Raw genomic sequence first — 14,068 nt, 5'->3', positions numbered from 1 at the left:
GTGGGGACTACCATCTCACCATGTCCTCACCCCAGTAATAGATCCACATGTTCATATGTGGTCTGCAGGACAGTGGGGACTACCCTCTCACCATGCCCTCACCCCAGTAATAGATCAACATATTGATCATGTTTATCTGTGGTCTACAGGACAGTGAAGACTACCCTCTCACCATGTCCTCATCCCAGTAATAGATCAACATGTTTATCTGTGGTCTGCAGGACAGTGGGGACTACCCTCTCACCATGTCCTCACCCCAGTAATAGATCAACATGTTTATCTGTGGTCTGCAGGACAGTGGGGACTACCCTCTCACCATGTCCTCACCCCAGTAATATATCATCAACATGTTTATCTGTGGTCTGCAGGACAGTGGGGACTACCCTCTCACCATGCCCGGGCCGCTGTGGAAGAAGTTCCGCTACAACTTCTGTGAGTTCATCTGCGTATTGATACGTCAGTGCCAGTACAGCATCATCTACGATGAGTACCTCATGGACACGGTCATATCCCTCCTCACGGGACTATCTGACTCACAGGTCAGAGCTTTCAGACACACCAGCACACTGGCAGGTAAGAGACTCCCTTTCTTGCGCTCTCTCTCCCTCTCTCTCTCTTTATCTCTCTCTCTTTATCTCTCTCTCTATCTCTCTCTCTCCCTCTCTCTCTCTTTATCTCTCCCTCTCTCTCTTATCTCTCTCTCTTTATCTCTCTCTCTCCCTCTCTCATGGTGAGAGGGTAGTAGAACTGGAGACCAGTGTCATTGCTCGGTGTAGATTACTAGTTCTATCTATACGTCTCAGATGTATTGTGGCCCTGTCTGTCCTCTCCCTCCAGCGATGAAGTTGATGACAGCGTTGGTGAACGTGGCGTTGAACCTCAGTATCCACCAGGACAACACCCAGAGACAGTATGAGGCTGAGAGGAACAAGATGGCTGGAAAACGAGCCAATGAGAAGCTAGAGCTGCTGCTGCAGAAGAGGAAGGAGGTACGTGATTGGTCTGCTGGTGGTTGGAGGAGGGGCTAGGATCCAACATCTGTCATTCCTCTGAAACAGACCTTCACACACTCTGACCTCCTGACTGTCGTTCCCCCACAGCTCCAGGAGAACCAGGATGAGATTGAGAACATGATGAACTCTATCTTCAAAGGAATCTTTGTCCACCGCTACAGGTACACACACACACACACACACACACACACACATGAAAGTAGTGATGATGACGGTGTTGGGGTGTGTTTCAGGGATGCTATAGCTGAGATCAGAGCTATCTGTATTGAGGAGATTGGAGTTTGGATGAAGATGTACTCTGACGCCTTCCTCAACGACAGCTACCTGAAATATGTAGGATGGACCTTACACGACCGGGTAGGCATACACACACACACACACACACACACACACACACACACACACACACACAGGGGCATGCACATAGACTTACACTATTTGTCTCTCTTTTTGTGTCTCCCCTCTCTCTCTGTCTCCCCTCTCTGTCTCCCCTCTCTGTCTCCCCTCTCTGTGTCTCCTCTCTGTCTCTCTCTCTCTCTGTGTCTCTGTGTTTCTCTCTGTCTCTCTCTCTCTCTGTCTCCTCTCTCTGTGTCTCCCCTCTCTGTCTCCTCTCTCTGTGTCTCCCCTCTCTGTCTCCTCTCTTTGTGTCTCCCCTCTCTGTCTCCCCTCTCTGTGTCTCCTCTGTCTCCCCTCTGTCTGTGTCTCCTCTGTCTCCTCTCTCTGTGTCTCTCTGTGTCTCTCTCTGTGTCTGTCTCTGTGTCTCTCTCTCTGTGTCTCTGTGTCTCTGTGTTTCTCTCTGTCTCTGTCTCTCTCTCTCGGTCTCTGTCTCTCTGCGTAGCAAGGTGAGGTCCGTCTGAAGTGTCTGAAGGCTCTCCAGAACCTGTACACCAACAGAGAACTGTTTCCTAAACTGGAGCTGTTCACCAACCGCTTCAAGGACCGCATCGTGTCCATGACTCTGGATAAGGAGTATGACGTGGCTGTGGAGGCTATTAGACTGATCACTCTCATCCTGCAGTACGTATCTCACACACACACACACACACACACACACACACAAACCTCAGGGTTTTGAGTCACGGATCGGATCACTTTTCGCTTCCGCAACAAAAGGAGACAAATAACTTTGTTTTCCATTTATTACTGAAAGAACACTTCAAGTAAGGAACTTTTCAGTGTTTAAATAAAATCTTCAAATAAAATGTTCAATGCTCAATTGTTAAATTAAAGTGCAATATGAGGCATGATAGTTTCTTCCTTTGGACAATAGTGAATGTAAAAATAGCCTGTGTCCAAGTCATTAAACAAAAGTAAATAACGAAAGCAAAACAGATCTGAGTTTATAACTTCACATTATTCTTCTAAAAGATGGGGATGTCTGGGGAGAGGGGAAACCTCTTTCCAGTCACTATGTCCCCTGCCGTGGAGAACACCTTCTAGCTAGGAACTGAAGTGCTAGGCCCAGCCGGGAAACCTCTTTCCAGTCACTATGTCCCCTGCCGTGGAGAACACCCTCTAGCTAGGAACTGAAGTGCTAGGCCCAGCCGGGAAACCTCTTTCCAGTCACTATGTCCCCTGCCGTGGAGAACACCCTCTAGCTAGGAACTGAAGTGCTAGGCCTAGCCAGGTAGCATCTTGCCAGCATAGCAATGTGAGGGTATTTACACTCCATTGCTTTTCCACCATGTCAGTGAATCACCATCCAGTGGAATGCTGCTTGCTGCCTGGTAGGATGTCACCTCCTCTTTGATGGTGTTGGCAAACGTCTTGCCTGTGTCCTTGCTCACAAAGGTCTCCCCGAAAAGCTCCATGGCCGAATGATTTTGTGGAGGAGATGCCTCTGAGTCTGGCCCTGTCAGCTCTGTGCCTTGACCCTGCAGAAAAAATGACTTGATCTGTTAAAACTAACTCATTATTTATTTTCATATTTCATAGAACTATAATTGTGTCAATAACATTTAATAAAAGCCATTTATTCCAAGTAAACAATGGATTTCTAATATCAATAGTATAGACTAGAGGTCGACGATTCTGATTTTTCAAAGCCGATACCGATTATTGGAGGACCAAAAAAAGCCGATGCCGATTAATCAGCCTATTTTATTTTTTATTTTTTTGTAATAATGACAATTACAACAATACTGAATTAACTTATTTTAACTTAATATAATACATCAATAAAATCAATTTAGCCTCAAGTAAATAATGAAACATGTTCAATTTGGTTTAAATAATGCAAAAACAAAGTGTTGGAGAAGAAAGTAAAAGTGCAATATGTGCCATGTAAGAAAGCTAACGTTTCAGTTCCTTGCTCAGAACATGAGAACATATGAAAGCTGGTGGTTCCTTTCAACATGAGTCTTCAATATTCCCAGGTAAGAAGTTTTAGGTTGTAGTTATTATAGGACTATTTCCCTCTATACCATTTGTATTTCATTAACCGTTGACTATTGGATGTTCTTATAGGCACTTTAGTATTGCCAGTGAAACAGTATAGCTTCCGTCCCTCTATTTAGCGCGCGCTAACTAGCTAGCCATTTCACTTCGGTCACACCAGCCTCACCTCGGGAGTTGACTTGAAGTCATAAACAGCGCAATGCTTGACGCACAACGAAGAGCTGCTGGCAAAACGCCCGAAAGTGCTGTTTGAATGAATGTTTACGCGCCTGCTTCTGCCGACCACCACTCAGTCAGATACTTGTATGCTTGTATGCTCAGTCAGATTATATGCAACGCAGGACACGCTAGATAAACTAGTAATAAACTAGTAATAAACTAGTAATATCATCAACCATGTGTAGTTAACTAGAGATTATGATTGATTGTTTTTTATAAGATAAGTTTAATGCTAGCTAGCAATTTACCTTGGCTTACTGCATTCGTGTAACAGTCAGTCTCCTTGTGGAGTGCAACGCGAGAGAGGCAGGTCGTTGCGTTGGACTAGTTAACTGTTAGGTTGCAAGATTGGATCCCCCGAGCTGACAAGGTGAAAATCTGTGGTTCTACCCCTGAACAAGGCAGTTAACCCACCGTTCCTAGGCCGTCATTGAAAATAAGAATGTGTTCTTAACTGACTTGCCTAGTTATATAAAGGTATTAAAAAATATATAGATATTTTTTTTAAATACCGTTTTCCGATTGTTATGAAAACTTGAAATCGGCCCTAATTAATCGGCCTCTAGTATAGACTAAGATTAGACTGCAGTATATTTTAATATTTAAGTGATTCACTCTTTATTTTTTTTTACCTCTTCAGTGGCGGATCACGGTTTGTCCTCCTGTAGGGCAGGGTGTAGGTGAGACAGGGACTTGCAACAGACAGGCACTTGCAACAGACAGGCACTTGCAACAGACAGGCACTTGCAACAGACAGGCACTTGCAACAGACAGGGACTTGCAACAGACAGGCACTTGCAACAGACAGGGACTTGCAACAGACAGGGACTTGCAACAGACAGGGACTTGCAACAGACAGGGACTTGCAACAGACAGGGACTTGCAACAGACAGGGACTTGAACCTTGGATCCAGTGCAGTAGATCTATGAAGGTAGTCCTGTACATTAGGGGGGTACCTGTGTTTCAGGTCCTCTCTAATGGCAGCCTTGACATCTCTAGTGATGGTGCTGTCTTCCTCACTTGGGACCATGGATTGTCGAATCCTTGTTTTCAGAGGTAGGATCATAGACACAGACGGTGCAGTTTCAGTGCTCAGTAGGGTTGTAACCGGTTTGAGCACCTGGAGGACCTCCTGCCACTTTCACGTCATTAGACAGATTACTTTTTTTCAGGGTCTTGTCTGTCAGTGCAGAGTATACAGCTGCCTGCTGCTCAAGATGTCTCTCCAACATGTCATAAGTGGAGTTCCATCTTGTTGTGACATGGTGTATGAGCTTGTGGGTCGGTAGCTGGAACATTTCCTGCTTGGTCTTAAGCACATGAGCGGCTGTTGTGCTTCGGTGGAAAAAGGAAACCATCTTCCTGATCCTCCCAACGAGGTTGTCCATCTGGTTACCTGAGATCCACCTGGTTACCTGAGATCCACCTGGTTACCTGAGATCCACCTGGTTACCTGAGATCCACCTGGTTACCTGAGATCCACCTGGTTACCTGAGATCCACCTGGTTACCTGAGATTCCCCTTTGAGATGCTAAATTGATCACATGTGCAAAGAAAGCTATCTGTTGCCCCAGTCCAGCCTCTATCACTGCATTTACTTGGTTCTTGGCATTATCTGTGGTGGTTGGGATATTGCTATTGGGCCTCTAGCTTCCACTCTGCTGCTGCTCCTAGCAGTACCTGCGCCAGATTTGTGCCTCTCATAGTGTCTGTAGCACCGGACTTCACATCTCCCACTCCTCTGGACCGTGGAGGTCCACTCCTCTGTGGTATAGTGAACAGTCACAGTCACGTAGCTTTCTGTTACCCTGGAGGTCCACTCCTCTGTGGTGTAGTGAACAGTCACAGTCATGTAGTTTTCTGTTACCCTGGAGGTCCACTCCTCTGTGGTGTAGTGAACAGTCACGTAGCTTTCTGTTACCCTGGAGGTCCACTCCTCTGTGGTGTAGTGAACAGTCACAGTCATGTAGCTTTCTGTTACCCTGGAGGTCCAGCCGTGTGTGGTGTAGTGAACAGTCACAGTCATGTAGTTTTCTGTTACCCTGGAGGTCCACTCCTCTGTGGTGTAGTGAACAGTCACGTAGCTTTCTGTTACCCTGGAGGTCCACTCCTCTTTGGTGTAGTGAACAGTCACAGTCATGTAGCTTTCTGTTACCCTGGAGGTCCACTCCTCTGTGGTGTAGTGAACAGTCACGTAGCTTTCTGTTACCCTGGAGGTCCAGCCGTCTGTGGTGTAGTGAACAGCCACGTAGCTTTCTGTTACCCTGGAGGTCCAGCCGTCTGTGGTGTAGTGAACAGTCACAGTCATGTAGCTTTCTGTTACCCTGAAGGTCCACTCCTCTGTGGTGTAGTGAGCAGTCACAGTCACGTAGCTTTCTGTTACCCTGGAGGTCCACTCCTCTGTGGTGTAGTGAACAGTCACGTAGCTTTCTGTTACCCTGGAGGTCCACTCATCTGTGGTGTAGTGAACATTCAGTCACGTAGCGTTCTGTTACCCTGGAGGTCCACTCCTCTGTGGTGTAGTGAACAGTCACAGGCATGTAGCTTTCTGTTACCCTGGAGGTCCACTCCTCTGTGGTGTAGTGAACAGTCACAGTCACGTAGCTTTCTGTTACCCTGGAGGTCCACTCCTCTGTGGTGTAGTGAACAGTCACAGTCATGTAGCTTTCTGTTACCCTGGAGGTCCACTCCTCTGTGGTGTAGTGAACAGTCACGTAGCTTTCTGTTACCCTGGAGGTCCAGCCGTCTGTGGTGTAGTGAACAGTCACAGTCACGTAGCTTTCTGTTACCCTGGAGGTCCAGCCGTCTGTGGTGTAGTGAACAGTCACAGTCACGTAGCTTTCTGTTACCCTGGAGGTCCACTCCTCTGTGGTGTAGTGAACATTCACAGTTACGTAGCTTTCTGTTACCCTGGAGGTCCACTCCTCTGTGGTGTAGTGAACAGTCACGTAGCTTTCTGTTACCCTGGAGGTCCAGCCATCTGTGGTGTAGTGAACAGTCAGTCATGTAGCTTTCTGTTACCCTGGAGGTCCACTCCTCTGTGGTGTAGTGAACAGTCACGTAGCTTTCTGTTACCCTGGAGGTCCACTCCTCTGTGGTGTAGTGAACAGTCACAGTCATGTAGCTTTCTGTTACCCTGGAGGTCCACTCCTCTGTGGTGTAGTGAACAGTCACAGTCACGTAGCTTTCTGTTACCCTGGAGGTCCACTCCTCTGTGGTGTAGTGAACAGTCACGTAGCTTTCTGTTACCCTGGAGGTCCACTCCTCTGTGGTGTAGTGAACAGTCACAGTCATGTAGCTTTCTGTTACCCTGGAGGTCCAGCCGTCTGTGGTATAGTGAACAGTCACAGTCATGTAGCTTTCTGTTACCCTGGAGGTCCACTCCTCTGTGGTGTAGTGAACAGTCACGTAGCTTTCTGTTACCCTGGAGGTCCACTCCTCTGTGGTGTAGTGAACAGTCACAGTCAATTAGCTTTCTGTTACCCTGGAGGTCCAGCCGTGTGTGGTGAGGGCAACAGAGGATGCCTTGGATAATTTGTCGACGGTTTTGATATTTGTTTATAAAGACCTGGCACTGTCTTCATACTGAAGTGGGGGCGCCAGGGGATTTCCTAGTGTGGCTCAAGCACTTTCACCGTATGTTTAAACCCTTTGTTTTCCACAACATGTCTGCAGTGATAAACATCACTGAGTTGGCTCCCGTCACTGACACACCAGGCTGCTGATGCTTTAAATGTGTGGCCACGCTCCATGTATTTCCCTGATCACACGGCTTTCTGTGGCACAATGCCTACACACCGTAATGGTGTCGTCCACCACCCTTCTTCCGTCATCATATTTGACAGGGAAGCCTAAATGCTCCCATACATGAGACTTAAATAAAGCAGGAGGCTTTTCCAGTTCTTCAGCTCCTCCCACTAGCCATGGCTGTCACTGCCCTTATTTCTTCTTTGCTTTTTGCAACGCGAGGATCCAGGAATGATTCGTAGGGATTCAACAGGCCCCGTTCACGTGCGTGTCGAACCGTGGGGGGTGATCCGTACTGACCAACTACGGTCCGTTACACCACTAGTATCAACACACACACACACACGTTTACATATCAACACACGTTTACATATCAACACACGTTTACATATCAACACACACACACACACGTTTACATATCAACACACACACACACGTTTACATATCAACGCATGTTTACATATCAACACACGTTTACATATCAACACACGTTTACATATCAACACACACGTTTACATATCAACACACACACACACGTTTACATATCAACACACACACACGTTTACATATCAACACACACACACACATTTACATATCAACACATGTTTACATATCAACACACGTTTACATATCAACACACGTTTACATATCAACACACACACACACGTTTACATATCAACACACGTTTACATATCAACACACGTTTGCCATTTCACACATACTCGTATAATGGGACCCTGTGTGCTTATTGTAACTGTTTGGGATTGGCTGCCCCGTTTTAATGTCACTAGTTGTGATTGGTTGTTCTAGGGGCAGCGAGGATGCGTTGTCCAATGAGGACTGCGAGAATGTCTACCACCTGGTTTACTCCGCCCACAGACCTGTCGCCGTGGCAGCAGGAGAGTTCCTGCACAGGAAGTGAGTCTGCCTGCCTGTCTGAGTGTTGGAATCCAACCCATAAATCCATTCAGCGATTATTATTGGCTGATATTGACCTTTTCCAGCAACATTCCACTTTGTGTGCAGGTTGTTCAGCAGACATGACCCCCAGGCAGAGGAGGAGTTGGCTAAGAGGAGAGGGAGGAGCAGCCCCAACGGGAACCTCCTCCGCATGCTGGTGCTGTTCTTCTTGGAGAGTGAGCTTCATGAACATGCAGCCTATCTGGTGGACTCTCTGTGGGAGAGTTCTCAGGAGCTGCTGAAGGACTGGGAGTGTATGACTGAGTTACTGCTGGAGGAGCCTGTACAAGGAGAGGAGGGTGAGACATCTTTACCATAACTCACTGGTTATGTCCCGGTGTCTGGTTATGTCCCGGTGTCTGGTTATGTCCCGGTGTCTGGTTATGTCCCGGTGTCTGGTTATGTCCCGGTGTCTGGTTATGTCCCGCGGTGTCTGTTTATGTCCCGCGGTGTCTGGTTATGTCCCGCGGTGTCTGGTTATGTCCCGCGGTGTCTGGTTATGTCCCGCGGTGTCTGGTTATGTCCCGCGGTGTCTGTTTATGTCCCGCGGTGTCTGTTTATGTCCCGCGGTGTCTGTTTATGTCCCGCGGTGTCTGTTTATGTCCCGCAGTGTCTGTTTATGTCCCGCGGTGTCTGTTTATGTCCCGCGGTGTCTGTTTATGTCCCGCGGTGTCTGTTTACGTCCCCCGGTGTCTGTTTACGTCCCCCGGTGTCTGTTTACGTCCCCCGGTGTCTGGTTATGTCCCGGTGACTGGTTATGTCCCGGTGTCTGTTTATGTCCCGGTGTCTGTTTATGTCCCGGTGTCTGTTTATGCCCCGGTGTCTGTTTACGTCCCCCGGTGTCTGTTTACGTCCCGCGGTGTCTGTTTACGTCCCGCGGTGTCTGTTTACGTCCCGGTGTCTGTTTACGTCCCGGTGTCTGTTTACGTCCCGGCGTCTGTTTACGTCTGTTTACGTCTCGGTGTCTGTTTACGTCTCGGTGTCTGTTTACGTCCCGGTGTCTGTTTACGTCCCGGTGTCTGTTTACGTCCCGGTGTCTGTTTACGTCCCGGTGTCTGTTTACGTCTGTTTATGTCCCGGCGTCTGTTTGTCTGTTTACGTCCCGGTGTCTGTTTACGTCTGTTTACGTCTCGGTGTCTGTTTACGTCCCGGTGTCTGTTTACGTCCCGGTGTCTGTTTACGTCCCGGTGTCTGTTTACGTCCCGGCGTCTGTTTACGTCCCGGTGTCTGTTTACGTCCCGCGGTGTCTGTTTACGTCCCGCGGTGTCTGTTTACGTCCCGGTGTCTGTTTACGTCCCGGTGTCTGTTTACGTCCCGGTGTCTGTTTACGTCCCGGTGTCTGTTTATGCCCCGGTGTCTGTTTATGCCCCGGTGTCTGTTTACGTCCCCCGGTGTCTGTTTACGTCCCCCGGTGTCTGTTTACGTCCCCCGGTGTCTGTTTACGTCCCCCGGTGTCTGTTTACGTCCCGCGGTGTCTGTTTACGTCCCGGTGTCTGTTTACGTCCCCCGGTGTCTGTTTACGTCCCCCGGTGTCTGTTTACGTCCCCCGGTGTCTGTTTACGTCCCGCGGTGTCTGTTTACGTCCCGGTGTCTGTTTATGTCCCGGTGTCTGTTTGTCTGTTTACGTCCCGGTGTCTGTTTATGTCCCGGTGTCTGTTTATGCCCCGGTGTCTGTTTATGCCCCGGTGTCTGTTTATGCCCCGGTGTCTGTTTACGTCCCCCGGTGTCTGTTTACGTCCCGTGGTGTCTGTTTACGTCCCGCGGTGTCTGTTTACTTCCCGGTGTCTGTTTACGTCCCGGTGTCTGTTTGTCTGTTTACGTCCCGGTGTCTGTTTACGTCCCGGTGTCTGTTTACGTCTGTTTACGTCTCGGTGTCTGTTTACGTCCCGGTGTCTGTTTACGTCCCGGTGTCTGTTTACGTCCCGGCGTCTGTTTACGTCCCGGCGTCTGTTTACGTCCCGGTGTCTGTTTACGTCCCGGTGTCTGTTTACGTCCCGCGGTGTCTGTTTACGTCCCGCGGTGTCTGTTTACGTCCCGCGGTGTCTGTTTACGTCCCGGTGTCTGTTTACGTCCCGGTGTCTGTTTACGTCCCGGTGTCTGTTTATGTCCCGCGGTGTCTGTTTATGTCCCGCGGTGTCTGGTTACGTCCCGGTGTCTGGTTACGTCCCGGTGTCTGGTTACGTCCCGCGGTGTCTGTTTACGTCCCGCGGTGTCTGTTTACGTCCCGCGGTGTCTGTTTACGTCCCGCGGTGTCTGTTTACGTCCCGCGGTGTCTGTTTACGTCCCGCGGTGTCTGTTTACGTCCCGCGGTGTCTGTTTACGTCCCGCGGTGTCTGTTTACGTCCCGCGGTGTCTGTTTACGTCCCGCGGTGTCTGTTTACGTCCCGCGGTGTCTGTTTACGTCCCGCGGTGTCTGTTTACGTCCCCCGGTGTCTGTTTACGTCCCGCGGTGTCTGTTTACGTCCCGCGGTGTCTGTTTACGTCCCGCGGTGTCTGTTTACGTCCCGCGGTGTCTGTTTACGTCCCCCGGTGTCTGGTTATGTCCCGGTGACTGGTTATGTCCCGGTGTCTGTTTATGTCCCGGTGTCTGTTTATGCCCCGGTGTCTGTTTATGCCCCGGTGTCTGTTTACGTCCCCCGGTGTCTGTTTACGTCCCGCGGTGTCTGTTTACGTCCCGGTGTCTGTTTACGTCCCGGTGTCTGTTTATGTCCCGGCGTCTGTTTGTGTGTTTACGTCCCGGTGTCTGTTTACGTCTGTTTACGTCTCGGTGTCTGTTTACGTCCCGGTGTCTGTTTACGTCCCGGTGTCTGTTTACGTCCCGGTGTCTGTTTACGTCCCGGCGTCTGTTTACGTCCCGGTGTCTGTTTACGTCCCGCGGTGTCTGTTTACGTCCCGCGGTGTCTGTTTACGTCCCGCGGTGTCTGTTTACGTCCCGGTGTCTGTTTACGTCCCGGTGTCTGTTTACGTCCCGGTGTCTGTTTACGTCCCGGTGTCTGTTTATGCCCCGGTGTCTGTTTATGCCCCGGTGTCTGTGTACGTCCCCCGGTGTCTGTTTACGTCCCCCGGTGTCTGTTTACGTCCCGCGGTGTCTGTTTACGTCCCGCGGTGTCTGTTTACGTCCCGGTGTCTGTTTATGTCCCGGTGTCTGTTTACGTCCCCCGGTGTCTGTTTACGTCCCCCGGTGTCTGTTTACGTCCCGCGGTGTCTGTTTACGTCCCGGTGTCTGTTTATGTCCCGGTGTCTGTTTGTCTGTTTATGTCCCGGTGTCTGTTTATGTCCCGGTGTCTGTTTATGTCCCGGTGTCTGTTTATGCCCCGGTGTCTGTTTATGCCCCGGTGTCTGTTTATGCCCCGGTGTCTGTTTATGCCCCGGTGTCTGTTTACGTCCCCCGGTGTCTGTTTACGTCCCGCGGTGTCTGTTTACGTCCCGCGGTGTCTGTTTACTTCCCGGTGTCTGTTTACGTCCCGGTGTCTGTTTGTCTGTTTACGTCCCGGTGTCTGTTTACGTCCCGGTGTCTGTTTACGTCTGTTTACGTCTCGGTGTCTGTTTACGTCCCGATGTCTGTTTACGTCCCGATGTCTGTTTACGTCCCGGTGTCTGTTTACGTCCCGCGGTGTCTGTTTACGTCCCGCGGTGTCTGTTTACGTCCCGCGGTGTCTGTTTACGTCCCGCGGTGTCTGTTTACGTCCCGCGGTGTCTGTTTACGTCCCGGTGTCTGTTTACGTCCCGGTGTCTGTTTACGTCCCGCGGTGTCTGGTTACGTCCCGCGGTGTCTGGTTACGTCCCGCGGTGTCTGGTTACGTCCCGCGGTGTCTGGTTACGTCCCGGTGTCTGGTTACGTCCCGCGGTGTCTGTTTACGTCCCGCGGTGTCTGTTTACGTCCCGCAGTGTCTGTTTACGTCCCGCGGTGTCTGTTTACGTCCCGCGGTGTCTTTTTACGTCCCGCGGTGTCTGTTTATGTCCCGCGGTGTCTGTTTATGTCCCGCGGTGTCTGTTTATGTCCCGCGGTGTCTGTTTATGTCCCCCGGTGACTGTTTATGTCCCCCAGTGACTGTTTATGTCCCGGTGACTGTTTATGTCCCGGTGTCTGTTTATGTCCCGGTGTCTGTTTATGTCCCGGTGTCTGTTTATGTCCCGGTGTCTGTTTATGCCCCGGTGTCTGTTTATGCCCCGGTGTCTGTTTACGTCCCCCGGTGTCTGTTTACGTCCCCCGGTGTCTGTTTACGTCCCGCGGTGTCTGTTTACGTCCCGGTGTCTGTTTATGTCCCGGTGTCTGTTTGTCTGTTTACGTCCCGGTGTCTGGTTACGTCCCGGTGTCTGGTTACGTCCCGGTGTCTGGTTACACCGTCTGGGTACGTCCCGGTGTCTGGTTACGTCCCGGTGTCTGTTTACGTCCCGGTGTCTGTTTATAAAGAGGTGATTTTTTTTTTTTTTTTTTTTTTTACCTTTATTTAACTAGGCAAGTCAGTTAAGAACAAATTCTTATTTTCAATGACGGCCTAGGAACAGTGGGTTAACTGCCTGTTCAGGGGCAGAACGACAGATTTGTACCTTGTCAGCTCGGGGGTTTGAACTTGCAACCTTCCGGTTACTAGTCCAACGCTCTAACCACTAGGCTACCCTGCCGCCCCGATGATGATGATCAGACGGTGATCTCTCTCCTCATTGTCATCTCCCTCTCATCACAGTGCTGTCAGACAGACAGGAGAGTTCCCTGATAGAGTTGATGGTGTGTACCATCCGGCAGGCAGCAGAGGCTCACCCACCCGTCGGCAGGGGCACTGGGAAGCGTGTTCTCACAGCGAAGGAGAGGAAGACTCAGATAGACGACAAGAACAAACTGACAGAACACTTCATCATGGCCCTGCCCATGCTCCTGTCTAAGTACCAGGCCGACTCTGAGAAGGTGGCTAACCTGCTACAGATCCCTATGTTCTTTGATCTGGACGTGTACAGCGCTGGGCGTATGGAGAAGGTAGGAGTGTGTGTGTGTGTGTGTGTGTGCATGCTCGGTTTGTGTGTGTGAGAGGCCTAGTTAATGTTTTCGTGTGTGACGTTTTCTCTATGGGTGACTGTAGTTACTGACCTCTCTCCCTCCCTCCCTCTCTCCCTCCTTCTCCCAGCACCTAGATGCCTTACTGAAGCAGATCCGCCTGGTGGTGGAGAAACACATTGAGACAGACGTGCTGGAGGCCTGCAGTAAGACCTACAGCATCCTGTGTTCTGAGGAGTACACCATCATGAACAGAGTGGACATCGCCCGCTCGCAACTCATCGACGAGATAACGGACCGCTTCACACACTCCGTAGAAGACCTGCTGCAAGAGGCCGAGGAGGCTGACGATGACGACATCTACAACGTTCTGTCTACCCTCAAGAGACTCACGGCCTTCCACAAGTAAGACCTTCCATCCTCTGTCTCATTTCGAGTAGAACTCTCGCTCCCTCTCGCCGTCCCTCTCAGTAAGTCATGAATATAAAGGTTCTCCCAGGATTCTGACTGGTGTGTGTGTGTGTGTGTTCCCAGTGCTCATGACCTGACGCGGTGGGACCTGTTTGGTAGCTGCTACAGGTTGTTGAAGGCTGGTATTGAGCAGGGGGCCATGCCAGAGCAGATCGCTGTCCAGGCCCTGCAGTGTTCCCACTACTCCATACTGTGGCAGCTGGTGAAAATCACAGAGGGAACTCCTAGTAAGGAGGACCTGGTGGCTCTGAGGAGAGTGGTGAAGTC

General features: G+C 50.2%; 1 protein-coding gene across 1 annotated transcript in view; it reads left to right on the top strand.

Moving 5' to 3' along the window:
- LOC139402454 (cohesin subunit SA-1) overlaps positions 1–14,068 on the top strand; it is a 49,843-nt gene that overhangs the window by 17,554 nt on the left and 18,221 nt on the right. Inside the window, exons 6-15 of the mRNA XM_071146410.1 lie at positions 369–573; positions 838–989; positions 1,101–1,174; positions 1,247–1,370; positions 1,852–2,030; positions 8,188–8,295; positions 8,404–8,636; positions 13,026–13,312; positions 13,461–13,735; positions 13,865–14,068. The exon at positions 13,865–14,068 is cut by the window's right edge and continues 58 nt beyond it. Coding sequence (XP_071002511.1) covers positions 369–573; positions 838–989; positions 1,101–1,174; positions 1,247–1,370; positions 1,852–2,030; positions 8,188–8,295; positions 8,404–8,636; positions 13,026–13,312; positions 13,461–13,735; positions 13,865–14,068 — 1,841 coding nt within the window. The remainder of the gene's footprint in view (positions 1–368; positions 574–837; positions 990–1,100; positions 1,175–1,246; positions 1,371–1,851; positions 2,031–8,187; positions 8,296–8,403; positions 8,637–13,025; positions 13,313–13,460; positions 13,736–13,864) is intronic.

Source organism: Oncorhynchus clarkii, unplaced genomic scaffold (genome assembly GCF_045791955.1).
Source record: "Oncorhynchus clarkii lewisi isolate Uvic-CL-2024 unplaced genomic scaffold, UVic_Ocla_1.0 unplaced_contig_1720_pilon_pilon, whole genome shotgun sequence".
NCBI classification, from domain to species: Eukaryota; Metazoa; Chordata; class Actinopteri; order Salmoniformes; family Salmonidae; genus Oncorhynchus; species Oncorhynchus clarkii.
The sequence above is the reverse complement of the archived record's forward strand: the minus strand, read 5'-3'. Positions and strand labels throughout refer to the sequence as shown.